Here is a 24,102-nt window from a genome sequence, read left to right as displayed (position 1 = left end):
GTGATCCTTTTCGATAGATTCAGCACCATCTAATCCAGATAGTCAGGGCTCTAACATGCACCACATCTAATTTTTTAGATCATAACTTGCCAGATGTCTTCAGTATTTGACATCTCCCCAGCCAGACTGATACTGTCTGCCAGGTGCAATTTGTTGATACCGCAAAGCGTTATCTTACCCGTGTTATTTATCATCTCATTCAAAGTGATATAAAGACACCCACTTTCTTTCATTCACTTCCTCCTGAAGATTAAACACTATGGAGCAATAAGTCAATAAGTTGCTTGCCTAACTCCTTGTTTATCTAATTCTCTCAAACAGGGAATTTCATGTGGTGTGGCATTGAACTAGGCAGTCTCCCACCTATTCCCAATAGGCTCACAATCACAATTAAGCATTTTGGCCTGAACAAGACAGAGAGAACTGTATCTCTTTGCAGTTGTATCTTAACAATAATGATTTGAAACATTTTAAATTTCTCTCTAAATCCCCAGTACTATTTCTCTCTCTTTAAAAATTCCTTTAACACATATTTATGCATGAGGGCTGTGCAAGCCACTCTGAAAGAAATGTCAGAGCCACTGTGAGTTCAATTTCCTGAAACTGGAAACTCCTCTGCCTGTTACCACCTCCAGATTCATTCCCCAGAAAGGAAATGTATGAGGTTAGAATTAATTGATACCTTCAATAGGTGAAACAAACTGCACATTATTTGAAATCCTAGTATTAGAAAAGTAAATTGCTTTTCATCAAGAGATGATACGAGAAGAACAACATGGCCTGGCCAAATTCTTAAAAAGTAAGGTAGAGGAGTAACTAGATTCCACACAACATAGGGTAAATGTGTAACAACCCTTCAAAAGGGTCACAAAGTTCTGTATTATTCCACATATTCATTAGTATTTTAGACTAGTGAATACACTTTCAAAACTGGCAGAAAACATCAATTTGGAAGGGACAGTACATCTGTTAGAGAAATGAATTCAAAACGTGTTGGGTTTTATTTGGTTGGTTGGGTTTTATCAACAATATTAGACTATTTCTCTAGTTGTCAAATATGCAAAGGTTAGCTAAAACTAGGGAGGTCTGCTTAGGACAAAGAACTGATTTCAAAAGTTTTGATAGAGCTATCAGTGAGAAAACATCAGGAAAATATTCTAGTGGGAAAGTCCAAAATATTGAGCAATTTTACTTCACACAAAAGCATTGTTTCCTATTTTAACAGACAAAATAATTTTAAAATCTAATCTAAACAGTGATCCAACAGATTGTAGGGCACCAGCTGTAGATTTTTCATTATGTTATAGAGAACAAGTTACTCAGGGAAATGTATTTTCAGATTCATTCTTTTGAATTTCTAAGTTTACCAAAGCTTCCTTACAACATACTACTTCAGATTGAAAGAAAATAAAGCTAATATTAATTTGAAAGTTATCTCTAGGCTGAGAAGTGAAATGAAATTTGCAAACTTGTTTACACATTCGAGAGAGGATGGATTAGTTCCTCCCTTAGCGATTCCTAATGTTGGGAGTCAAATTGTATTTGGTGAGTTTTCAGATTTGGTGTGTTTTAACTCTGCCTCAAAAGCAATCATTATAAATACATTTTAAAGGTCAAGCACACTTCTAAAGCTTAGAGGAGGGAGGATTTTGTAGGAGTGCCTACAACACTGATCTTAAAGCAGTCCAGTGACTTTCACTGGCATCTTCCTGATCACACTCTGTGGATGAGCATTAGCTGCAGGTTCTAGGCTAATTATAAACTCTTTTTTTTTTTTTTTTTTTTTTTTTTTTAAATTCTCTGCATGTATTTAAATGAAGGTACCTATGGTTTTCTCAGCAAAGGGCTGCCCCTGGAAGTAAGAGGTATGCTTAAGAGCAGTTGTATTCACACCAGCTGGGTTCACAAAATAAGAAATCAAGCACAATCTAGTCTGTGCCAACCAGGCAACAATTCAGTTTGGCAACTTCATGCTGCCTCACTTGATGCATCTTCCTGAATACTGAGGAAAAGTATCACGACTGGATTAGCATCATGTGTGCCCAGCAGGTCAAGGGATGTTATTCTCACCCTCTACTCTGCCCTGGAGAGGCCATACCTTGAGTACTGTGTCCAGGTCTGCACTCTTCAGTTCAAGAAAGACTGGCAATTCCAGAGGTAGTTGAGCAGAGGGTCACAAAGATGACAAGGGGCTTGGAGCATCCCTTATGACAAAATGTTGAGATATGTAGGACTGTTCCATCTGGAGAAGACTGAAGGGGGATCTTACCAATGCTTATAAATACCTAACGGGCAGGAGCCAAGTGGGCGGAACCAGGCTCTTTTCAGTGGTGCCTAATGAGAAGATAAGAGGCAATGGGCACAAGCCGCATCATAGAGAGTTCCATACAAGCAACAGGAAGAACTTTTTTACTTTGAGGGTGATAGAGCACTGGAACAAAGTGCTCAAAGAGGTCTTAGAATCTCCTTCCCTGGAGATATTCAAAATCCATCTGACCTCTTTCCTGTGTAAAGAACCTGCTTTAACAAGAGGTAAGACTGGATGATTTCCAGAGATCCCTTCCAACCCCTACAACTCTGTGTGAACATAAACGAATACAAAGACAAATGTAAAGACAAAGTGTGAACTTCATGTAGCTTCATTTCACTTTGACAGCCTACACCATCTTTGTGCTTTTACACTGTGGACAAATTTGTTCAGTTCGCAGGATAAAACACAAGCAACCCCCAGGATGTTCTAATTTGCACTTCATTTTTCTTCTCTCTCTTCTAAGCACATGAGAACAGCTGAGGTGAACTACACTCTCCAGATATGAATTACTTTGAAGGAGCAGGAGCAAAAATTCTCTCGAGCCATTAGTGCAGTAATTAACACCTTACAGGAAAGCATATGCATTTGAACACACATGCTTCGTATTTTGATTTATTTTTTCACTGGCTAATATGGAGGGGGGAAAAAAAAAAAACAACAAAACAACAAAACCACAGAGCACTGGAAATAGAAGTACAGCGTTAAAACCAAAGAGCAGATGCTTCACATTCACTACAGCTGGATCTCTTTGCAAACACATATCCAGCACATTATATCTGGCTTCTCACATCCACGCGTGCCTCACCAGCTGTCTATTTCTTTCAGCACTGTCTTTATACAAACACCAGTACCATTTAAAATCTTGACATCCAGTTTAAAAATGGCATCAAATCATTCCATGACATCAGACAAATAGACTGGTCGTTCTAGCTTCCTTCAAAATCCTGCTTACACTGAACATCTGAATGCAGAAAACTATTTGACATTTGACTAACTCCTTCTTACTGTAAGCATTTGATAGTATGAAAGGAGTCTATTTGCAATAGCTCTGTGCTTGCAAATGTCACTCAAGCATCATCAGTAGCCCAGCAGCAAACCACCTGGTGCCTGCCACAGCATTCTGTTTACAAGGGGAGGAAAAGGTTACATTGGGAAGTACAGCACCAGTACATTATGTGATTGTATCCTCAATCTTTGGTAAAGATTTATAGTAGCCTTTCAAAGGAAGTACTGTCAAACAGGAAACACAAAGATTCAGGAGTTTTGCCCTATACCAAGGATGTGAGATTGTCTAATATAAAAGCCTGACAGATAGCTGTAAGAAGTGAAGGTCCCACCCAAAACATGCACACATACTTGACAGATTAATGCAAAAAAACTTAAATGGTCTCCTCAGCACATTTTTACTTCTTTCCACAGTCTAAAGATGATAGAAACTGAAAAAAGAAAAACTTGACAGGCCTTAAGCCTTCTGAAATTTGTAGTTTGATAATCTGGCCTATGCTGTAGCTTTGCACTGAATTAGGGACTACTGTTCCAGAAGTGGAGCCACACTTACATGTCACACTGCACTCACATTGCTCAGCATCTTTCAAAATACATAAGTACCATATCAGAGCAGACTAAGGTCAAAGTAGCAGACATAACATTTGTCTCCCTAACAAAAGCACTGTAAAGTGACTTAATAAGAGGCACAGCAGAATCCTTCATCTGTTGCTGCTCACTGATTTCCAGATTAATGAACTTCAGTATGCAAGCAGAAAGCTTTGTACACAGCAGCCAGCTGTTGTGAGCTGACTCAGTGCTCGATGCTCACAGACAGCGCAGCTATCACTAAGAGCTACAAACAAACAGTTTTTAGAACAGCTCCATATCTCATGCCAAACATATGAAAGAAGAGAAGAATCTGACTATTACCACTACTGAAGTTTCCATACCCATCGTGATTGCCATACAATTCCTTTTAGCAAGCTGGTTTTGTCACTTGGGTGAGTTTTGAATATATCTAAACCTGCAAGGTGAGAGCACCAAAGGACATCATACACATTCTCTGGAAACATTTGGTTCTAGACACTATTTCAAGCACCTGGCTCAAGTATCGCTGAAACATGAAATCAATTGCTCACCTTTTGATCCAGACTGTAGGCCAGGATCCACTCCTCCTGCTTGGGGTGAAAGAGCAGACTTTGGATATAGAAGTTCAGACGGTACTTCTGGTATGTAGCTCCTTCATCAGAGCTGATGAGAATGCTGCTCTCAATGTCTGGATCACTGAGAAGCATGATCTAAAGAGGAAAATGGAAGGAATAACGAATGTGTGAATGGAAAAGTAAAGCTGAACGTCATTTGACAGCTCTAATTCGTATTACTCATATTCAGAATGTTGTTCCACAGTGTAAAGGGCCTACAGGATTTCCCAAATAACTTGTGTTTTCTAAATGTTTGGTTTCTATCCTGTTCAGTGATTCAACCACTGGTGAGATTGCAATTTCATTTTTTTTGGTCCAAAAAAATCAGAAAGTCTAAGAATGAAAATGCCATTATGATATTACTTAGGCAGAGCAACTTCAGAGAGCCACATCTGGCTCTTCCTGGACCCTTTTTTAGTTTATTGCTTCCCTCCAGAAATGAGGAAATTTCTCCCCAAAAGTAAACATGGAAGTCCTGAGGTTTCAGTCTCGTTACTAGGCAGTTCACAGAGCTACAGACAAGAGTATCACTTCATTGGAAATAGAATGACTATGTGGATCATCTGCTGGCACCTGAAATTAGTCCACAGGTGTGGGTGCAAGCATTGCTACATGACCTTATACATCACACTTCCAATCCATATATTAAGAGAAATCATATTTTCACTCATAAAGCACATAATTTTCTCCAAGTACAGGAAAGTGTATGACCTCAATTTGTACAAGGAAAACACACCTTTGCACTTTTGATTTTAATTAGAAAATTATTAGCGATATTTTAAAATGAGTTGATTCCACATTATCAGATGCCATGCTCTATGTAAATGTTATCAAGAAAAATGTTGTGGATACATTAACACCATCTTATTAACATCTGGAGAAAATAAAATCCCATTAAAGCAAATGCCAACACCATAAAATAAAGGCAAACAGTGGGAAATAAATTAGAGCCATGCTAAACACAGCAGGTTATTGATACGCTAGCTGAAACAAATATAGAAACTGATTTTCAGCAGGAAAACAGATTCAGGAGCAGCCATTTCTAGATAGCTGTGAAATGATCAGCTAAATGCAATCCTAGGCAGTTTTGTTACATTTTCATGTCCAAATAAACTCTTCTCATCCAACTTCAAGACTATGAACTTTAGATGCATGAATTTTGACAGCAATTATTACAGAAGTTAGTTAAAAGGAATATCAAAATCCTTGGTCTGTTAGACCCTGATCAAGCAAAATAAATAAATAAATAAATAAATAAATCAGGGTTTAACTTCAAATAGCTCATTAACTCTATGAAGTCACCAAGGAAATGAATATAATGCAAATTGTTTCTGATCCTTTCCATTAAGAAAAGTGCCTTTCAATCTAGAGCTGGAAGTTGTCCTAAGATGAAGCCACCTGTATGAATCCAGCTTGAATTCACAGATCCTTCGGCACCTCTCACATTAGCAACTAGGAGCCTCACAAAGCAATCCCCACCTGCTCCCAGAGAACTGAAAATTGCTTCTGCAGAATGGAAGGCCCTAAGACTGCCAGCACAAGAGGTTATTCCAGGGAGTTGCTGCATTTAAAGAGAGGATAGTTTGGGAATAAAGATTTTTTTCACCTGATATCACAAAGTTACAAAGCTAATAACGAAGATTAAAAGGTCACTATTAGCTGTCCTATGCTCCTTATCCGAGGACAGAATTCTTAACAATTGCACAGACCTGATGTAGTAAAGATGCAAAACATCCACTCTGCCCTTTCACACGTGATCCTCAACACACAGTTGGGAACTTCAAGAAATTGGTCAGATGAAGTGAAAAAAGCAATTTTTCCACCAGATGGAATAAACTGTTTGATTTTGTTAACCCTGGAAGCATAATAGTGGTTGCAAGATCACGCAATAAAACCTCTCAGCTAGGAAAATTAACAGTCAAACTTACTGGAAAATTAAAGGGAAAGCTAAAATAGATTAACAGATCTTGTTGCAAGTGCCATCACATTAGTCACAAACCATCCCTCAGTCAGTGCTTGATATCAACACAGCAAAAATACTCCTCCAATGTTTTCAAATGGAAAATGGAATGGCAACACACACAACAACTCTGTTAGCACTCATTCTTCCAGGAAAAAGCTGATTAAACACAAAGCAGGAGGTTCAAAGTGAGAAATAAAAGGCCACTGTTGCGAAGCAAGGACAGGTTCACAGTTTTGTTCAAGAGAGTTGTGGCAAACAAGATTTGGCTTTACGTTACTATTGTTTATCTCTTCTCTGCTGGAAGCTACTGGGAGGGGATGGGAAAACTTTTGGAAGGGGAAACAGCAGATATTTGTCAAAGGCCCAAAACTGTCACTTCTCATTATGGAAACAAGGAGAAGGATCTGCCCCATGTGAGATTTAGATTAATTGCTTTTCATTAAGAGCCAATAAACAAACTCTGGTCAGAATGAGCATTTCTGCCAGCACCCTGTGTTGCCATTTATAATTGCCATAAGGAAGAGCAAAGGAGTACCAGAGAGTTGTCAAATGTAATTTATAGGTTTCTAAGACCTAATATTTTCTATAGTACTAAATTGCAGCCTTTATTAAAAAGGAAATTACATTTCAACTGCCATATTATAGAATATATACATACAAACACATATAAAATGTATTCTAATATATAAATCACCACTATCTTCAGTTGCTGTCTTCTCCAGTTTTAACAGAGAGGTGGTGGGGAGGCAGGACAGGTGAAGGGGAAGTCTTTGAAAACATATTTGAGATCAGAAGGTTTATACTACATAGGACTTCCTCTGCAGCTTGTAGCTTGGCCTCCAAAATTCAGTGAGCAATGCCAAGCACCAGACAAAACAAATCAGACCAAAAAATCAGCCTGAACTTCAGGTAGCACCATAGGAAATGAAAGCCACGGGAGAGAGCTGCCTGGCATGTGATATGTTTCTGTTTAAAGCAGGAGCTCAGAGAACATGAAGAGCTATCCTGAATGAACTCCAGAACAACAGGCACCGGCAGAGAAAATGCAAAAAAGTTATATTCTTCAGGTAAACTACCTTGCCTGAACAACAAAAACTGCACTAAGATTTTCAGCACATGATCAGGAGAAACATCCTGCTCTGAATCCATGAAGGGGATTTATCCCAGGAAATGAACGTGGGCTGCAAGCAGAAAGAACAAGGTAGGGAGAGGGTCATACTTAATACTTGCCATGCTATATTTGGTTCTGAAATTACAGAATTAGCTAAGAGCCACTGATGTTCACCAGGGAGCATGTAAGACTCAAAGGAGATGTGAATGAATTCCAAAGTGGACATGAAGTGAGGCCACATCACAAATCCACTACATGGGAATGCCCATTAATGCAGCTGATACAATAAGAACTAAGGCAAGATTTGTAACTAGAGGTTCCCACTACTCTGATTAAAATTCCAGCTGCATCATTGGGTTAACACAAACATCTTCCTCAGGCCTGATTTCACACAGATGGTGTCACACTCTTCATCCTCTGCTCCAACCTCACCAGGCACAAAACAGCTGTGACCTGGAATACTGAACCACACTATTAATGAACTAGTACATTTCTGATGGGTACAACGCTGCAATGAGCCCAGACTACTGGCTTGGAGTTACAAGTAGCCTGAGCTCGTATGTAAATTTGTCTACCATAACTATGCTTAACACTTCCCTATAGTTTGGCACTCAGTTCTTCTCCCAGCACCTTTCATTGCTCTGCCCTCACTCTAAAGTCCTGCTCAGCACATCACCCCCAACCCTTCATCACGTTACGTTATAGGCAAATATCTGCAGCAATAGTGTCATTGCGTTACGTTAGCAGGAAGCCTTCCAGTAAGTGAACAAAGAGGACAGATTCAAAATAAATGACTTTTGTTCCCAGAAATAAGTAGATATCATTAAAACATTATGTACTGCCTCCTGATTTTCCTCTGCACTTCCAGCGCGCTTTTGTGGTTCTTTTCATAGCTCCTAGTCAAATTCTCATTTCCCTACTGAAAGTGCTATTATGAAGAGAAATAAATACAACAGACCAACAAAAAAGTCCACCTACAAACCACTCAAGTCTCCATAGCTACAAAAGAATCCCAGGTCCATAGCACTGCATTAGCCACTTGCCTTGGAGCACTGCCTTGCCCAATTCTGTGACTCAGAAAGTAGTTCTGTTTTTGCAGTGTTGTTTGTGGCAGGAACTCCAGGTTTCCTGTTCAGATTTCACAACTTCACAGTGATTTCTATACTGAATGTTTTAGCTTTTTATCGTTTTGAAGAAACGCTTAGACCCTCGGTTCCTAAGTACACTGAATCTTTTCAAAGCCAGGCAGAGGATTTTCTGTAGATATGGCTTTATCTACAGCAACAACAGGAAAACACAACTTTATTGTTTTGAAGCTTTTTTTTAATCTTTGCTCTCCTATTTTGATTTAAACCATATTAGCTTTGTGTTTAAAAAGCTGCAAAGCTTCAATAGCTTATGCTGAAATGTCAGTGCAAAAGGAGAATTGTTGTATTTTTGGACTTACAATGTCCATTACACTTTTTGAAATCAAAAAATGAATACATTTGAAATTATATTTATAGGTGTAAAGAAATAGTTTTATTCCTGCAGAACATCAGTTCACCACACATATGCAGTGTGAACAATTTGGAAATTTTTAAATGAGAAAACTGGTCTAAAATGCTTCAGTGACATTAAAGTCTGACCATATGAAAAGCCTCGCTGGAAAATTTTTGTAGCCCATTCCTCTCTTATCCTTTTTCCCTCCCTCCTATATTATTACTTCAATTTACTTGTGCAGCATGCTAAATGTCCACAGAGATATATATATACACAACTTAACTATCTTTAGAACATAGCTACAAAGCATACCTGATGCCCTTTTATGCCTATACCATGGAGAACAAATGAAACTCACTGCAAACAAAATCTCATCTTTCTTTCCCCGCCGTGTTACCATTCAATTGAAAAACTTCAGTTTAATTAAATTAGGCTATATGCCTCTAACACAAAAACACACACCAATACCTGCTTCTTACCAGAAAACGTGACACACATAAATAAGCGTTTAAAAAAAAAATCATAAAAAAAACTCGCATTACTGTGGAATGTATTAGAAAGCATACACCATCTTACACAAAGTTTTGTAGAAGTTGTTCAGAACGCAAGATTCCTGCTCACTGCTCTGTAGGTAAATCAACTCCTGTAACTAACAAAAGAAAAGAAAGCCAACCCCTACTTTCAAAAATTAAAACCAGCATATCAGGAAAAGTGGGAGATGACAGTGATAAAAATCTGCTCCCAAGAGAAGCCTTGTTTAGTCAACATGCAAACAGAGCAAAGAAGAAAGCTTCCCTAGTACAGTTCCCATATTAGTGCAATATGCCAGTACTGCTTGCGGTACAGCATGTGCACAGATGAAGAGGTTGCCAGCTCTATTACACCCAACCCATTTCTCAGTCATCAACAGATGTGATAAGAGGGACCATGGTACTCCAGGACACCAAACAAGACAAACATTAGAGGGGCAATCCCTTCGCAATCCCTTGTGTTACATGCTAGATTTGGACTTCAAGCTCCTACTTGCTTCACATGGCTCAAAAACTTCCTCAATTTTCAGGGCAACCTGTGGGCATCAGTCAAGCAGTAAAGATGCACCGAGCTTTCATGAGAGATAAATTGCCTGGACCTAACCCCTTTCAACTTCTTGTAGCTTCACTTCTTATTACCTGAAATTTAACATTAATAACAGATTTAATTAATGAATATAGCACCAGATTACCATCTCTCAGAACCATAACACTGTAATCTTAAAGGATGAAGTGCACTGCACTCACTTTATAAGGGTTTATGAAGCATGTGTTATAAAAGTACCTCAACCATAAGGCTTTTATACCTTGGCATTCACTTCAATACAATCCCATAAAATTCAAGCAATCTTTAAGTGTTAAAGGTGACTTTCACTACTGTATTTATTATTGGATAATGAAAAATGAGTCAGACATCCATAGAAAATGAGCAATGAAATAGAGTTTCCTGAGACTTTTATGCTGGATCTGCATCACATGAACCATGACCAGATGACCAAATAGCCCTCTTAAGACCAAAAGGCACTTGATGCTAGTCTCTCTCCAGAATTTCTTTTCCATCAGGATTTCTATGTAATCACAAACCAGTATCTACTCAGCCAGAATTCCACCGCTCACCACTGAACTTTCCAGATGTCAGTAGCTGTTTGTGTGCATCTAACACCTGAGAAAGATCTCATACACAGTCCATCAGTTGTGGACTCCAGTAAGTTGGTTTGAGAAGAAGGCACGAATCTCTGTCGTTTAAGTTAGGGGGACCCTATCATAGAGTTCCCCATCTTTACAACACTGAGCGAAAAATGAGAGCAAATTCTTCAGTCTGGCTACATGCAAGTCCCATGCCTTCTTTGTAGGATATTTTCCCTGTTGCAGAAGGAACATGAAAGATGAGCACAATGACATAGAGAATAATAATCAATGAATATATATATCTTTTTTTTTTAACTTAAAAGAGTAGGGCCTTCTTGCAATACTGCAACACGAAGAGGGCACAACTTGGATTCATATTTATGAATAACCCTTTCTGAAATGTAACATATAACTCTTCTGTTCTATCTTTGCTGTATCTACATTTAGACAAACCATCTGCAGAAATAAGAGTTAGCAAGTTTCAATATAAGTTTCCTACATTGTTCTGCCTAGGTACCAATAGCATTTGGTCAATCAGGAACAACGTGAACATAAAACTGCTGTTCAAAAAGTACACCAGGATCAGATTCACTGTCAACTTGAAAAAGAATCCTGTTATCATCAGAAACGAAACTATGAATTATAACTATAATCAACCTAACTTAAGCTTTGATTTGACAGATCTTGGAACAGTAATTCAAGGGAATTTAAATCTAGTTCATGAGGACTAAATAACATATGTGTCTGAATAATCAATGAATATACAGATGTTATAATTATGAAATAAACAAGAGTTCTCAAAAAGAGAACAGATAGAGTGCTTACCCTCATCCTATGCTCATTATAAAACTCCATAGGAGAGATCTCCAGAAAAGATCCTTCCCCACTGGTACTCAGCTCTTAAATGGGTCAAGGAGAGGTGGAGCCTCACTTCACCCCTTCCAGCAGCACAGGTGAATTGCCTTCACCTGTGCTCCCAGGGCTGACTCATTGCTACCTCAGGTGATCAATCAGAGGTTCAGGCTGTGATTCAGCAGTTCCCATACAGTGTCTGAATGTAATAGTAGTATTTCATACACTACATATGAAACAGGAATGTACAGTCTTAGCTTATGCTACATACAGTTTGACTCAATCAAGGATGACTGTACATCTAAACATTTCAGCAGTTCTTCCATTTCCTTCTCACAAATACTAAAAAAGAGAAATGCCAAAACTACTTTGGGGAAAGTCTGAGATTGAGCACTTTTGTGGTAAAAGAATAATTATCTATCATCCTCCTGTCTGAAGATCCACAGGAGTTATTTCATCCCAGAGCACATGTGATTAACTTCGAGGATAAACAGTAAAAACATGACACAAAATGAGGACCAGCATCACCTTACCTTCCCAAAACAGAGACACAACAGCCTACAAAGTTTGTTTACAGTGAAAAACCCTGGTTAATATTTCTGACCTCTGTTGTTTTTATATGTAATTACATCCAGATTACAACTACAACTAGTTCAGGTTTGTACAAAAACTAAACAATCTCTTGGCATTGCAGCCATACCTGCCTTAAATTGCCAAATCAAAACAAAGCACTTGAACAGAATGCTTAACTCATACACCCCAATCCCTATGGAAAGAAAACTTCATTTAATTACCATCTCCAGCAGCTGTGCAAGAGCACAGATGCACCTTACAAGGATGCCCTGAGGATCAGGAGCAAATCAAGGCTAAATTGGATACAGAGCAAGAACCCCTGAAGGAAAACCACTCTACCATCCTCCTTGGCAGGTGTGAAAATGAAAATACATCATGACTCCAAGGCTTAGGCCAAGTCAGAGCTGGGAACAGAACTCAGGCACTAAGACTGCTGTCCTAATCCACCCATAATACCAGTCCTAGGCTGGACGCATTTTGCATGTACAGGAGCAGGATAAACCATCATACTAAACCCAATAAAGCAGAACATCTAAAGTTTGTTTTACTGCTAAGCAGGCCAGAACAACATGTCTCTCTGCTTTCTCTTGTATTTTGGCACTGGACACATGTACTTTTCACTTTTAATTACAAGGCACAGCAAGCATTTGCTTGTTAAATTTCAGGTGCCAGTAGGGATTGGAAGCCATCCAAAAATCATGTGTTTGACCTGGTAAAGAGTGACTGATTGGCAACAGCTATGTGCTTGGTTGTAAAACCTTTTCATTGTCACAGCAAGGCAGAGTTTACTAAAGTAAGTTCACCTCATTATTCTCTTGTTATAGCTGCACATCCTTGGGCTCCCCACAGCTCATCAGTGCAAAGACCTCTGACACAATAACCCCACCTTTACGTTGCTATCTTAGTGCTACATGCTATTCACAGAGAGCTCCCATTCAGCTGTTTTGCCAGAGGCATTTCCATATCACAGCATGTTCAAGCACAGTGCCTCTCCCTGAACAGCCAAATGATTATAAGCATCACCACTTAAAGCCAAGTTTGTATAGATCCAGTTTGGCCACTGTTTCCACATATGGACCTGGATAAGAAGTAGAAGTCACCTGGCTAGTGACTTGAGGCAACAACCAGTGCTGCCATTGGGAAAAGCAGAATTGTATCAGGAGATAGATGTAAAGCTGCTGATCTGTGTGTGCTTTGCTCTCAAGTTTGGTTTTCTTCATACCATAGCTGCGCATGATGCCTTTTTGCTCTTCTCAGTTCTGCATAGGAAAGTGTTGCAATATCCAACACATTGCTTTGTGGTCACCAGCTTTTTCTAGTGGCACAGAACAGCTCTGATCCCAAACTGTATACAGAGAAAAAGCAAAAGCAGTATTCACTGTTATAATTATATGCTATTTGAGTAAATGCATGGTTGTACTATTCTCCACAGAACTACAAAGTAATTTTCACCATTATGGTAACTTACTATGTAAGCAGAAATAGTTGCAGAAAATAACGTTATCAGTAGAGAGAGGCTATGTACACAAGAACTGCTGGAAATGAGAATACCATTTATATAAAAACACTCCTCTGATTATAGGCCTCACTTGGAAGAAGACTTTACATGTGGGAATAAGTTTACTCACAGTGGTTGCCCCGTTACAGGAAACAAAGAGATGTGCATGGATAGTTCCTCATGACGTAAACTTTTGCAGCCTATATACAGCAGTCTGTTTCATCTGAGAACAGTAGAGTGTTTCATGACTCTTTACAAAAATAAAAACTGTGTTATATATCTCCCTTGAGGCCATTAAACTTGAAAACAGTTTTAAGTGCATCATTGCTTTTCTACTGCTTACACACTTAATTTTTAGTCAGAACGCACAGTGAACATAGACAACAGTCAGATTTATAAATGTTCACATACAGATGCTAATAATCTATCTCAGTTTACTTACCTAGTATCTATTCCCTGCACTATCTATATGCAGTATCTATTACATGCACTTCTCTTCCTAATTTTCCCTCACTGGTTCAAGTCAAAGTGGTAGGAAGAGGTCTGTTTTCTGGATAGGAAGTTGACGTAAACAAAAATTAAGGCTTAAAATTACAAAACATGATGGCATTGCACTGCTTTGCACAGTAGCATTAAGCTCTAACCTATTCCCTGTGGTTGCAAGCTCTACCTGCTAGCTCAGCCACCAGTTCCTAACATCTAGGAAGGTTCAGGACAATGGAACAGGATTCATAACTGTCAGCTCACTGATTTTCACATTTCTCGTTGTATTTGCAAAAGTAACTCCCAATTATACAGTTCCAGCATTTTTATTGTGAAAGTCTTCGCTATAATTACATACTGAGAAAGTGAGGGACTGCCTCAGTGACTTAAAACTGCTGCCATTATGTCTTATTCCAATACAGTCACTGATACCTTGCAGTCTTGGGAAAATCACACACGCTGCTCTCAACATCCTTTTCCACACACATACACAATCCCTGGTCATTGCAAGGCTAGTTATTAATAGCAAAAGAGTAGAGGTAGCTGGTAGAAGAAATACAGGTTTGATCTTCAGCACAACCTTAATACTTCGGTTTAGAAATGTATTGACAAAAATCAGAAAATTGCCAAGCTGACTCCATCTTTCCATCCATTCCTAGGACCCAAGCTCTGTGTTCATCACCTCTACTTTATTGGTGCCTCCCTGGACATTAACACTTAAGATTTGCTGCTTTATTGCAATCACTTTTAAGGATCTCATTGGCCTACCACTGTATGGCTCCAAAGGAGCCAAAAAAATGTCAGATGAGCTTTTTTTGTTTGAAAAAGCAGAATCGGCTTTTGTTACAAGAGAGAACTAAAAGGTTATGGAACCCACTGCAAAGCAGCACCTATCCTCAGACAGAAATGTGAGGCTTGACAAAGTGTTGATTTCCCAGACTTACTGAAAAACTATTGCCTGATTTTCCTCCTACTGCCTCTGTGCTCCACATAGGAAATCTCTGTCATTACTCCAAGTTCACCAACATCTGTCTGTGTACAAAGACATAGGGCATTTGAGGATGGGCAGGGAACAAGGGCAATGAACCCTGGCTAGTGCAAAAAGAAATCTCAAACATTCTAAGATGTGCTGAAATGTTTCTCTGAAATCTAGTCCAGCTAAGCTCCATGAAGAAAAACTGCTCCTAAAAACAGTCAAGCAAAAGAGTCCAGGATTCACTGCTTTTTGAGGTAACATGGTTTATAACAGACCTGAGCAGAGCAGAGCTAAAGTTAGTTATTACCCTTACACTGTAAGAGGAAGTGTGGATAACTGAGGAGCACAGATGTGGAAGGGGAGTAACATACAGCAAAGCCAAAGCTCTGGACATGTTGCTGAACTTGCAGAGGCCACAGCACTGTGGAACTCAAGCACTCCAGGTGAAACATAGCGCTATGTACTGTGCATGGCTAGAAGTAACAGTAAGATATTCTCCTTGGGAAGTCCCACTTAAAAACTTAATTTTTATAAACATTTTATGACAAGACTAGGTATCTAGTTGAACAAGGGAAGCCAATAGATGCAATCTTTTTGAATTTTAGCTAACATTTTAATGCTGTTTTTCAGAGTATACTTCTAGACAAAAAAGTCCAACATACAGCTTGACAGGTACACAATAGGATGAGTAAACAACTGACTGGTGGGTTGGACTAAAAACAACATAGTAAATGGTATTATATCATGCTGGCAGCCAATCTCTAGTGGAGTTCCCCTGGGCTCCATTTAATAGTCAGTTCTCTTCTATAAATGATCTTGATTCAGGACTTGAATGTATACTAAGTTTGCAGAAGACACTAAATTAGGAGGAGATTTGACTCCCTCAAGGATGGAAAGGCTTTGCAGAGAGATCTTGAAAATTTACAGAGCTGAGCAATCACCTACTATGTGCAATTTAACAAGCATTGGATTCTGCACCTAGGACAGAACAACCCTGGATATATCTGCAGACTGGGTGACAAGTGGCTAGAGTGCAAAATCACAGAAAGGGATCTGGGGCCCTGATTAACAAGCTGAATCTGAGTTGGCAGTGTGTCCTGGCGACCAAAAGGGCCAACCTGGGGTGCTCTAGGGTGCATCAACCCCAGCACTGCTGGCTGATCAAGGGAAGGGATTGTCCTACTCTGCTCTGCACGGATGCTTTCTCACTGAGTGCAGTTTAGGGCACACAATTATAAGAAGGACATGAATGATTAGAGAGTGTCCAGGAGAGGGCAGCAAAGATAGCAAAGGGTCCAAAGAGCAATATGTATGAGAAGTGCCTGAAGTCACTGAATTCACTCAGCCTAGAGGAGATTAAGGGGAGGCCTCATGATCGCCTGCAGCTCCTCATGAGGGGAGCAGAGGGCTAGTGATAGGACCTGAGGGAACAGAATGGAATTACATTGGGGAGGGGAAAGTGTTCTTCACCAAGAAGGTGTGAACAGGCACTAGAACAGGTGTCCCAGTGCAGAGGTTGTGACACCAAGCTCAGAGCTCAAAAAGCGTTTGGACAATGCTCTCAGAATTACGGCTTGAATTTTGGGCAGCCCTGTGGAGTCAAGAGGTGGATTCAATGATCCTCATGGGTCTCTTCAAACTCAGGATATTGTGATCCTGCGGACTCTGCTCATCGGCTCATCGAAAATTCACTCAGTGAGAAGTACTGAATTTTTTTATTCTTTACTTTGGAAAAACTGAAATAAAAAGATATTTTTCCATGGATTGTCAAGTTTTAAGGTTATGGTTTTGGATGGGTTGGTGTGGCTTGTTGTTTTGTTTATCTCAAAGAAAAATAACTATCTCCCAGTGAACCAGATCTAATCCCTAACGATTGAGGTCACAATATTATTGAGACTCACAAGGATTCACATGCACCTTTTCCAAGGGCTTCTCTCCACCCATTCTATTATTTTTCTTCTTTTTTTTTTTAATGACAGCATGCTGACTCATTATTATTGATTGATTATCCTGCTGTCTGTGAAGCACCATTCCCCTCCTCGTTAATTCAAAACTACCTCATTTTTCATACTTCATAAATTAATATATTATTGGAGCTGCAGCTGTAAAGGAGATGGCAATATTTCATAGAGAGGCAGGGAGGGTAGAGAAAGGATGGAAGTCTCAGAAACCAGCCCTATGTCAGGATCTGCAGCTCAGCCTGCCCTGCTGAAGGGTCGGATATAGGCAACCTCTAAAAGGTGATGCATCCTGACAGTCCCAGTTTGTACCTGTAACCAAGGCAGGTTACAGGTACCTCAAACTCCTGCGGGTCTGCTCTGCTTCACTTCACAAAAGCAATGGCCATGCTAAGTGACAAAACCGCAGCTTTATTTTAGTGGATATTATAACTTCTGATCTGTCCTTTAACGCTTGCTGGGTAAATTAGAACAAACTGCCTCTATTAAATACTGTCAGCCAACTCTGGAAAGTCCATATCTAAATGTGGATGTGACCTTTTCAGTTTTACCCCATCTTTACAACCATCCCTAAGGCTCTGCAGGAGCCTGACTTCTAGAAATATGAGGTGAAGTAGGCAGAAATCAGCAGAAGAGATCATCTGACTGCTAAGGAGCCAGAAAAGGCAGCCCTATCATAGATTTGCACCAGAATCCATCCTGCCAAATAAAGTCTTACCTGATAACTGGCCCTCTCTTCTCCTAACACATTAGTTTGGCTTTCTCCCATTCTCCTGTTTTCTTTCCTCACAGCCTGACTCACCAGCAATACCAGTAGACAATGAGGTACAGTAACACCCTCCAACCACTCCCAGGGCTTTTCATTCATCATCTGAGGACAATGGGAAAGAAAATTGTATGTTTAAAACTGTAGATAGCTACATTCACTGCTCACAAACTGTGCCAAAGAAACACTACTCCTTCGTTTGGTTCTTGTGCATAAAGCAAACTCAGGAAAGCACGTACAGTAAGTCAGGTCCAAAGCACTTGAGTTCTGTTATGCTTTTCCATAAAATCTGTGCCTGCTTTCATTCAAATAGTCAGCTTTTTCTATGATGTAAAAGTATCCCTCCTAGCCAAAGCTCCAGACAGCGGCTAAGCTGGGATTTCAAGATCACAGTTCCCATCCTTGGTAGATAAAAGATACAGCAGGTGTCTGGCTATTTTTTTCTTATTTTACTTAAACATCTCATGTTGATGCAGTTATTCTTATCAGCTAGATTTGCAACATCTGTAAAGACTAAAATGATATTTATTTAACAAGATATTTTCCATAAAGCCAACTTAGACAGGCCTCATTTTACTCTCTATTAGTTGAATCTTATATTAGGTTTCCATTTGCTTTCAGTACCTAACTCAGCACTACTCAAATGCATATTAAATGAGTTCAGAAACCTATAAAGAGAATGTGAGTAAAAGTTATTGTAACGGTTAAGCACAAAGCTGTGAAATACAGACACATAAAAGTACACACAGGCAACTCTAATTCCAGGGTTACATAATATATGATTTTTTCCTCTTCATGAGCACCTGAACAATAACTATCAATGTAGTATGATAAGATACGTATAAACAGACACATACACATCTCTCTTCTAATCCTTCCCCCCTTCCATCTCCATTTCAATGATGCTGCATATAATTATTTTGTGAATTATCTCAACTGTTTATTTTTAGAAACAGCTGACATTTTAATGCACCTGTTTTTCAGAGAAATGACTGAAAAAGTCCCAATTTTCATGTTCATACATACTGAAAAATAGTATTTTTCAAGTACAACTATCAGACTGTCTCTGTTTAAGAAAGAGGGAAACTTTCAACAAGAATTCTCATAAGCTTGGGTCTCTGTGATACCTATACTGACAAATGGTTGCATCCTAGACAACAGTTGCTACAAGAACTCCATTTATCTCTGTGATTTATGTTAGGTCAGAGGAAGTAAAAATTAATATCCACATGCAAACAGAGCAGTTTCTTCTTTCTTGAAGTACAGAAGCCTACAGGTCAGGCCAGGTCCTAACAGGGCATCCAACATGCCAGGCCCCACTGTCCAGACTGCAGCAGAACAAGGTACTCTCTCTCAAAGGATCCTTTGGCTATCAGGGCTCACAAGGAGGCACAAGCAAACAACAACAAAACAATATAGATTTGGGGCTACTGAAAAAGACCCGCCCGTACACTTTCCTCTGCAATCTACTGTTTTAGCAGAGAGTTGGACTGGATGATTTCCAGAGGTCCTTTCCAATCCCTACAATTCTGTGACCCTATATTTTAAGAGTATTCTACTAACACTTGAATTTTGCTTTTATTTATCAATATTTTTCATTCTCCTACACTCTGAAGAAAGAAGAAACTACTCTCTGTTTGTATGCAGATTTTAATTCTGAACCACATATAAAACAGCAATAAATTAAGTCTACTACCATAGGGAAACTACATTTCTTACTTAGGAAAGGTCAGAGAAAGATACAAAGAAAATGAGACTTCTCCGAATTCAAAAGAGGCAGTAAAAATCCTTTTAAAAGGAAAAACATTTCAAGTCCTCTTCTCCAAGTATTACAGCATCTGTAACTCAAATGAGTTCTTTTACAGTTTCAGGTCATGGTTCTGCAAACATTTACAAAAATTTTCTCTTCTCCTAGGTGACAAATTCAAGCTGAATTAATCAGACAAATAGAGAGAAGCCCATGCACAAGAGCTCACGAGACTGAACCTCGTAGATAAAGTACATCATGTCACACATCCTCTGACTGCCACAGAAATTGTGTGTGACCTTGAGGAAGTCATCTTTGCTTCATCAATAAGTAAAGGGAAATAATGCTACTTCATTCTCTGTTTAAATCGTCGTAACTGGCAACTGATGGCAACTGCCCCTGAAGTATATTTACCAGACAGAATGTACTGTAATGTTAATGAGATCAGTCACATTTGTGCAGCCCACTGGTAAAATCAGAGAAGACTGAGCTCAGCTGATCCAGATGTTGTGTTTCAGACCTACAACATTTCCTGCACAACAGTGGGCAACTTCTTACCACAAAGGCGCATGGCTAGGTACCACGTGTTTAGAAGTGCTGAGAAGAACACCCTATACTGCTCAATGGGTCTGGAGAAGGGTGCAGAAAAATATAACTACAGCTCAGTTTGCAGCTCAGGTACATAGCCCCATTAACGGCAGCTGCAAAGCCAAGAGCTATTTAGTAACTGTATTTCACTGGACTGAGGAAAAGATTAGGAATAAAAGACTGTAGAAAAGCTGTTCTATCACTCTTGCCCGTGGATCTAACTCAGAGCCTGTACGCGTCATAAATATGTCCTATAAGTGAGTGTCAATTTGCAGCAGCGCCGTTTACCACAGTGTCAGAATAATAAGGGAAAGGGGTACCAAGAACCCTTTCATTTGCCACATGACTTTAGAGTGCTCCGGAGCTCAGTCCCTCACTGATAGCTGGGGATGCAATCTTAGGGGAGAAAAACACAAAAAAACAACAGCAAATGATTAATGGGTGTTGTGGCAAAGGATGGCAACTCAGCTCAAGATGGGTTAGCAAGCACCATGTGCATGCTGGAACCACTGTTTCATCAGCCTATCACACATTTGATGAGTAGGAAAAAAAAGCTGTAATTCCCTGTGGGACCAAATGGGCTGAAAACTCAAGACAAAACCAAACTGACTTCAGATCATGGGTCTGGCCTGACCCATGACAACAGAGCTTAGGAATTCCCTTAGGAGATGTGTGAGGCCAGCATGGGGTTTGCTCTCAATTACTCTCCAAGTGAGAAGGAATAAATAAAAAGGAGGTCAATGTGAGTCGCACACATTTAGGATCTCCAACTCCCACACAAGGCAATATCTCTCCCAAAACACCGTCTAGTTTCCAGTCAGGTAGGCACATTCCTCTGTGATTTCAATATAACAGTCACAATTTACTTCTTCCTTCATTAACCTAAACTGCAACGCAGCACTGCTCTCTTCCAGCTCATAAACAGTTGCCTCACTTCACCCCCAAGTAACAGCACAGAAACAAACCAACCTAATTAGATTTAGCTTTTAGAGCTTCTAACTCTCCAAATATCTCTAAGCATTTCTCATTCTGATGGGCCAAGTCCAGAGGCACTAATAGGTATGAGAGCTGCCACACGTCCTTGGCTTTTATAGTTTCAGTCATTTGGTCCTTCCATTCCAACTGCATGACAACTGGGAAGCTGGCCTGTAAAACCATTTACTCAAGGCTCTTTAGCTGAGCACTGTGAATTAATTCCTTCTTTATGCTGCTTGCAACTACTGTTCAAATCCCTTAGCTAGAAGGTCTAGCTATAAATAAAATCCCAAGTGCTTCAGTTCTGCTATAAGGAAAGAACTAGGGAATCCTCATTTCTGTAGCTGAATGATATTTCTGTGCTGACTTTCTACACAGATAGAAAGTCTACAAACCTTTTAATTGTTCAAGCTATTGCCTATAACAATGATGGTAAGAGCACAGGAGAAAAACTAAAGGCGACTGCGTCCAACGGAATTGCAAAGCAAATTCAAAGAAAGGTATTTCTAAGACATCAGAACTGTCATCACAGATCTTAAATGCAACCAGGACTTTACATTTATCCACATCTCATCTCAGCAATGCTATATACAGGCAAGTACATTTTGGTTTGATTTTGTCAGTCAGAGTTGTCATTCTCTTCCTTTTTTTCCTTTTTTTTTTTTTTTTTTTTTTTAATGCTTTTTAACTCCATCCTATCAACCTCCACAAGAGCCCCAAGGGTAGAGATAAAACTTTCTCAGTGGAAACTGGGTTTTCAGCTAAAAGCCTTCACCAATAATATTCACTTTACAGAATATTTCATGAAAAAAAATAATACAATAAATCTGTAGATCAACAACAGTTCCTCTGGATTCAAAATGGCACCTTAGTGCCTGAAAGGAGCAGAGCTGCTGACATGTGACAATTCTGTTCTCATCTTCCTCCTGCACCTTTTGGAAGGAGTCTATGTCCACCTGTGATGCATTAATTTCAAAATCACAAGAAGAAAGCAAACGTTCATAAATTAAAGTGATCTTACTCAACAGAAGAACCCAAGATGGGGAGGAGAGCCTTGGAGCACTTCAACTCCAATAGGTGCCATTTCAAAGTGTACATATATAGTTAAAGAACCTAAGGTTCAGTTGTGGAAATGATCCATTTTTCTAACAGAAAACTTTCAAAAATAATTTTAAAAGGACAGGAAAAAAAATTGAAATTAAAATTCAGGGAAAATACTCTTATTAGAGAGTGTTTTCCTCCATTAGTGCTTTGGAAACTGCTGTGAAAATCTGCCTCTAGTTCAATGTAACCAACACCCAAAATACAGTATTAAATTAAAGGTCACCAGAGAACTGAGATCTCTGCCCAGCCAACAGCAAGGAGCATTTTGTCATATCCCTTAAAGACAGACAAGAGGCTGTGGGGTAAAAAAGCCAAAGCTGCACATTTTGCAAGCCCCAGCTTTTCAGGGCACACAGCCACCTGACCTTCAAACCGCAAGGAATGTATACTGCCAAACATACATGAACATTTCCCCTTTCTGAAGTTCACTGCAGAATTTCTGGGCTTGTTAAAATGTGAATGTCAGCTGGGCCAAAGCAGATGCTTTTTCATGCTGTCTCTCAGGCAAACAACTGGATGGTGGATGCACTGAAGGGAAAGATGTGTCCTGGAATATACTCTGCCAATTAGAGCATCTTCACGGGTGTGGAAGTGTCACAGATACAGACAACCTGACTTCTCATCAGGGTTCAAAACAGCAACTCATAAGAAAGCCACAGTCTTCTGGACTTCAAGGTCTGACAATCACCTGGAAATCAAGGTAATTTTTCTTCATCTATGGAAAATTCCTTTTCAATTCCCCAACAAGAAGAAGAAATAACCAAAGCAAGCATCTCCCAGAAGAGCAGGTACAAACCTTGCACTTTTGGTCACAAACATGCACATTGGCCAGATGTAGAGTTCTGAAACTCCGAGCTCCTTCATTCTCAGAAGGAAATCAACAGTACAATCTATAGGAGAGGAAGTCATCCTGGCTCAGAACAAGAAGCATTTCTGCTCTGGTGAAGCCAGTGTTTACAGATTCACAGTAGGCAGCAGCCCAGCCCGTCTCCTTATGTCAGTGCTCCAGAGTGGTTCCATTTGTAATGATGGGTCAGGTCAGATCACCAGGCTGGCCCTGATTGCTAGCAATGATACATGAGAGACAAATGGAATTGTAGCTGGGAAGTGTTATCAACAGCTTAACTTTTGGTTAGCCCTGAAGTAGGCGGGCAGTTGAAATAGACTATCTCTGAAGGTCTCCTCCAATTGGAGCATTCTATAATCATTTTCCAGGATAACTTCAGGTGCCATCTGCCTTTTGTTATATTTAATTATAACAACTGCTAAACCTCAAATTACAAAATGGAAAAGTGCATTTTCCAAATATTTTCTTGTGGCTTCTGAGAAATAACCTGCATGGACATCCCCATCCCAGATTCAAACCAGTCATCACCTGAGAGCTGGAATCCAGAGCTGCCAGTGCCCAGCACCACACAGGGATGCAGTTAAAGCTCTTGGCTATTATGCTCTGTGCCCTGATTAATTCTGAGCCCAGAGAGGCTTGATATCTCCCAGTGCAACATGTAAAACCAAAGAATGTTAACAAACTGAGCCTGGCCTCTAAGTGCAAAAAGCCAGCAGAGCCAGGAAACGCCCAACAAGAACTAAGGCCATCTCAATTTATCACTGTGATATAACTACAGTCAGCGTTTCTTCACCTTTTCCCCCGAACTACTGCATCTTTCCTTTTCAGACGCAAACACATGATCTTTCCACTGTGATTTTCCCCACTGATAAACATGACCGATAAGTTTCACAAAGGGCATGACAGAGAGGACCATCTGCTTTCAGGATGCTCCAGCATTTTTCTGTCTTCTGTGCCAGGAAGGATATTTCAAAACATGACAGGACACCAAGTATTGACAGAGGTAACATTCAACAACATC

At 39.7% G+C, this 24,102-nt stretch overlaps 1 protein-coding gene across 1 annotated transcript in view; it reads right to left on the bottom strand.

Moving 5' to 3' along the window:
• The window catches only part of SORCS3 (sortilin related VPS10 domain containing receptor 3), a gene marked incomplete at both ends in the record, with an annotated part of 267,292 nt that overhangs the window by 124,460 nt on the left and 118,730 nt on the right, over positions 1-24,102 (bottom strand). Inside the window, one exon of the mRNA XM_079535589.1 lies at positions 4,438-4,596. Coding sequence (XP_079391715.1) covers positions 4,438-4,596 — 159 coding nt within the window. The remainder of the gene's footprint in view (positions 1-4,437; positions 4,597-24,102) is intronic.

The sequence above is a fragment of the Tetrao urogallus genome, assembly GCF_951394365.1.
Source record: "Tetrao urogallus genome assembly, chromosome: 5".
Taxonomy (NCBI): domain Eukaryota; kingdom Metazoa; phylum Chordata; class Aves; order Galliformes; family Phasianidae; genus Tetrao; species Tetrao urogallus.
Note: the sequence above shows the minus strand (reverse complement) of the source record. Positions and strands in the feature narration are given on the sequence as shown.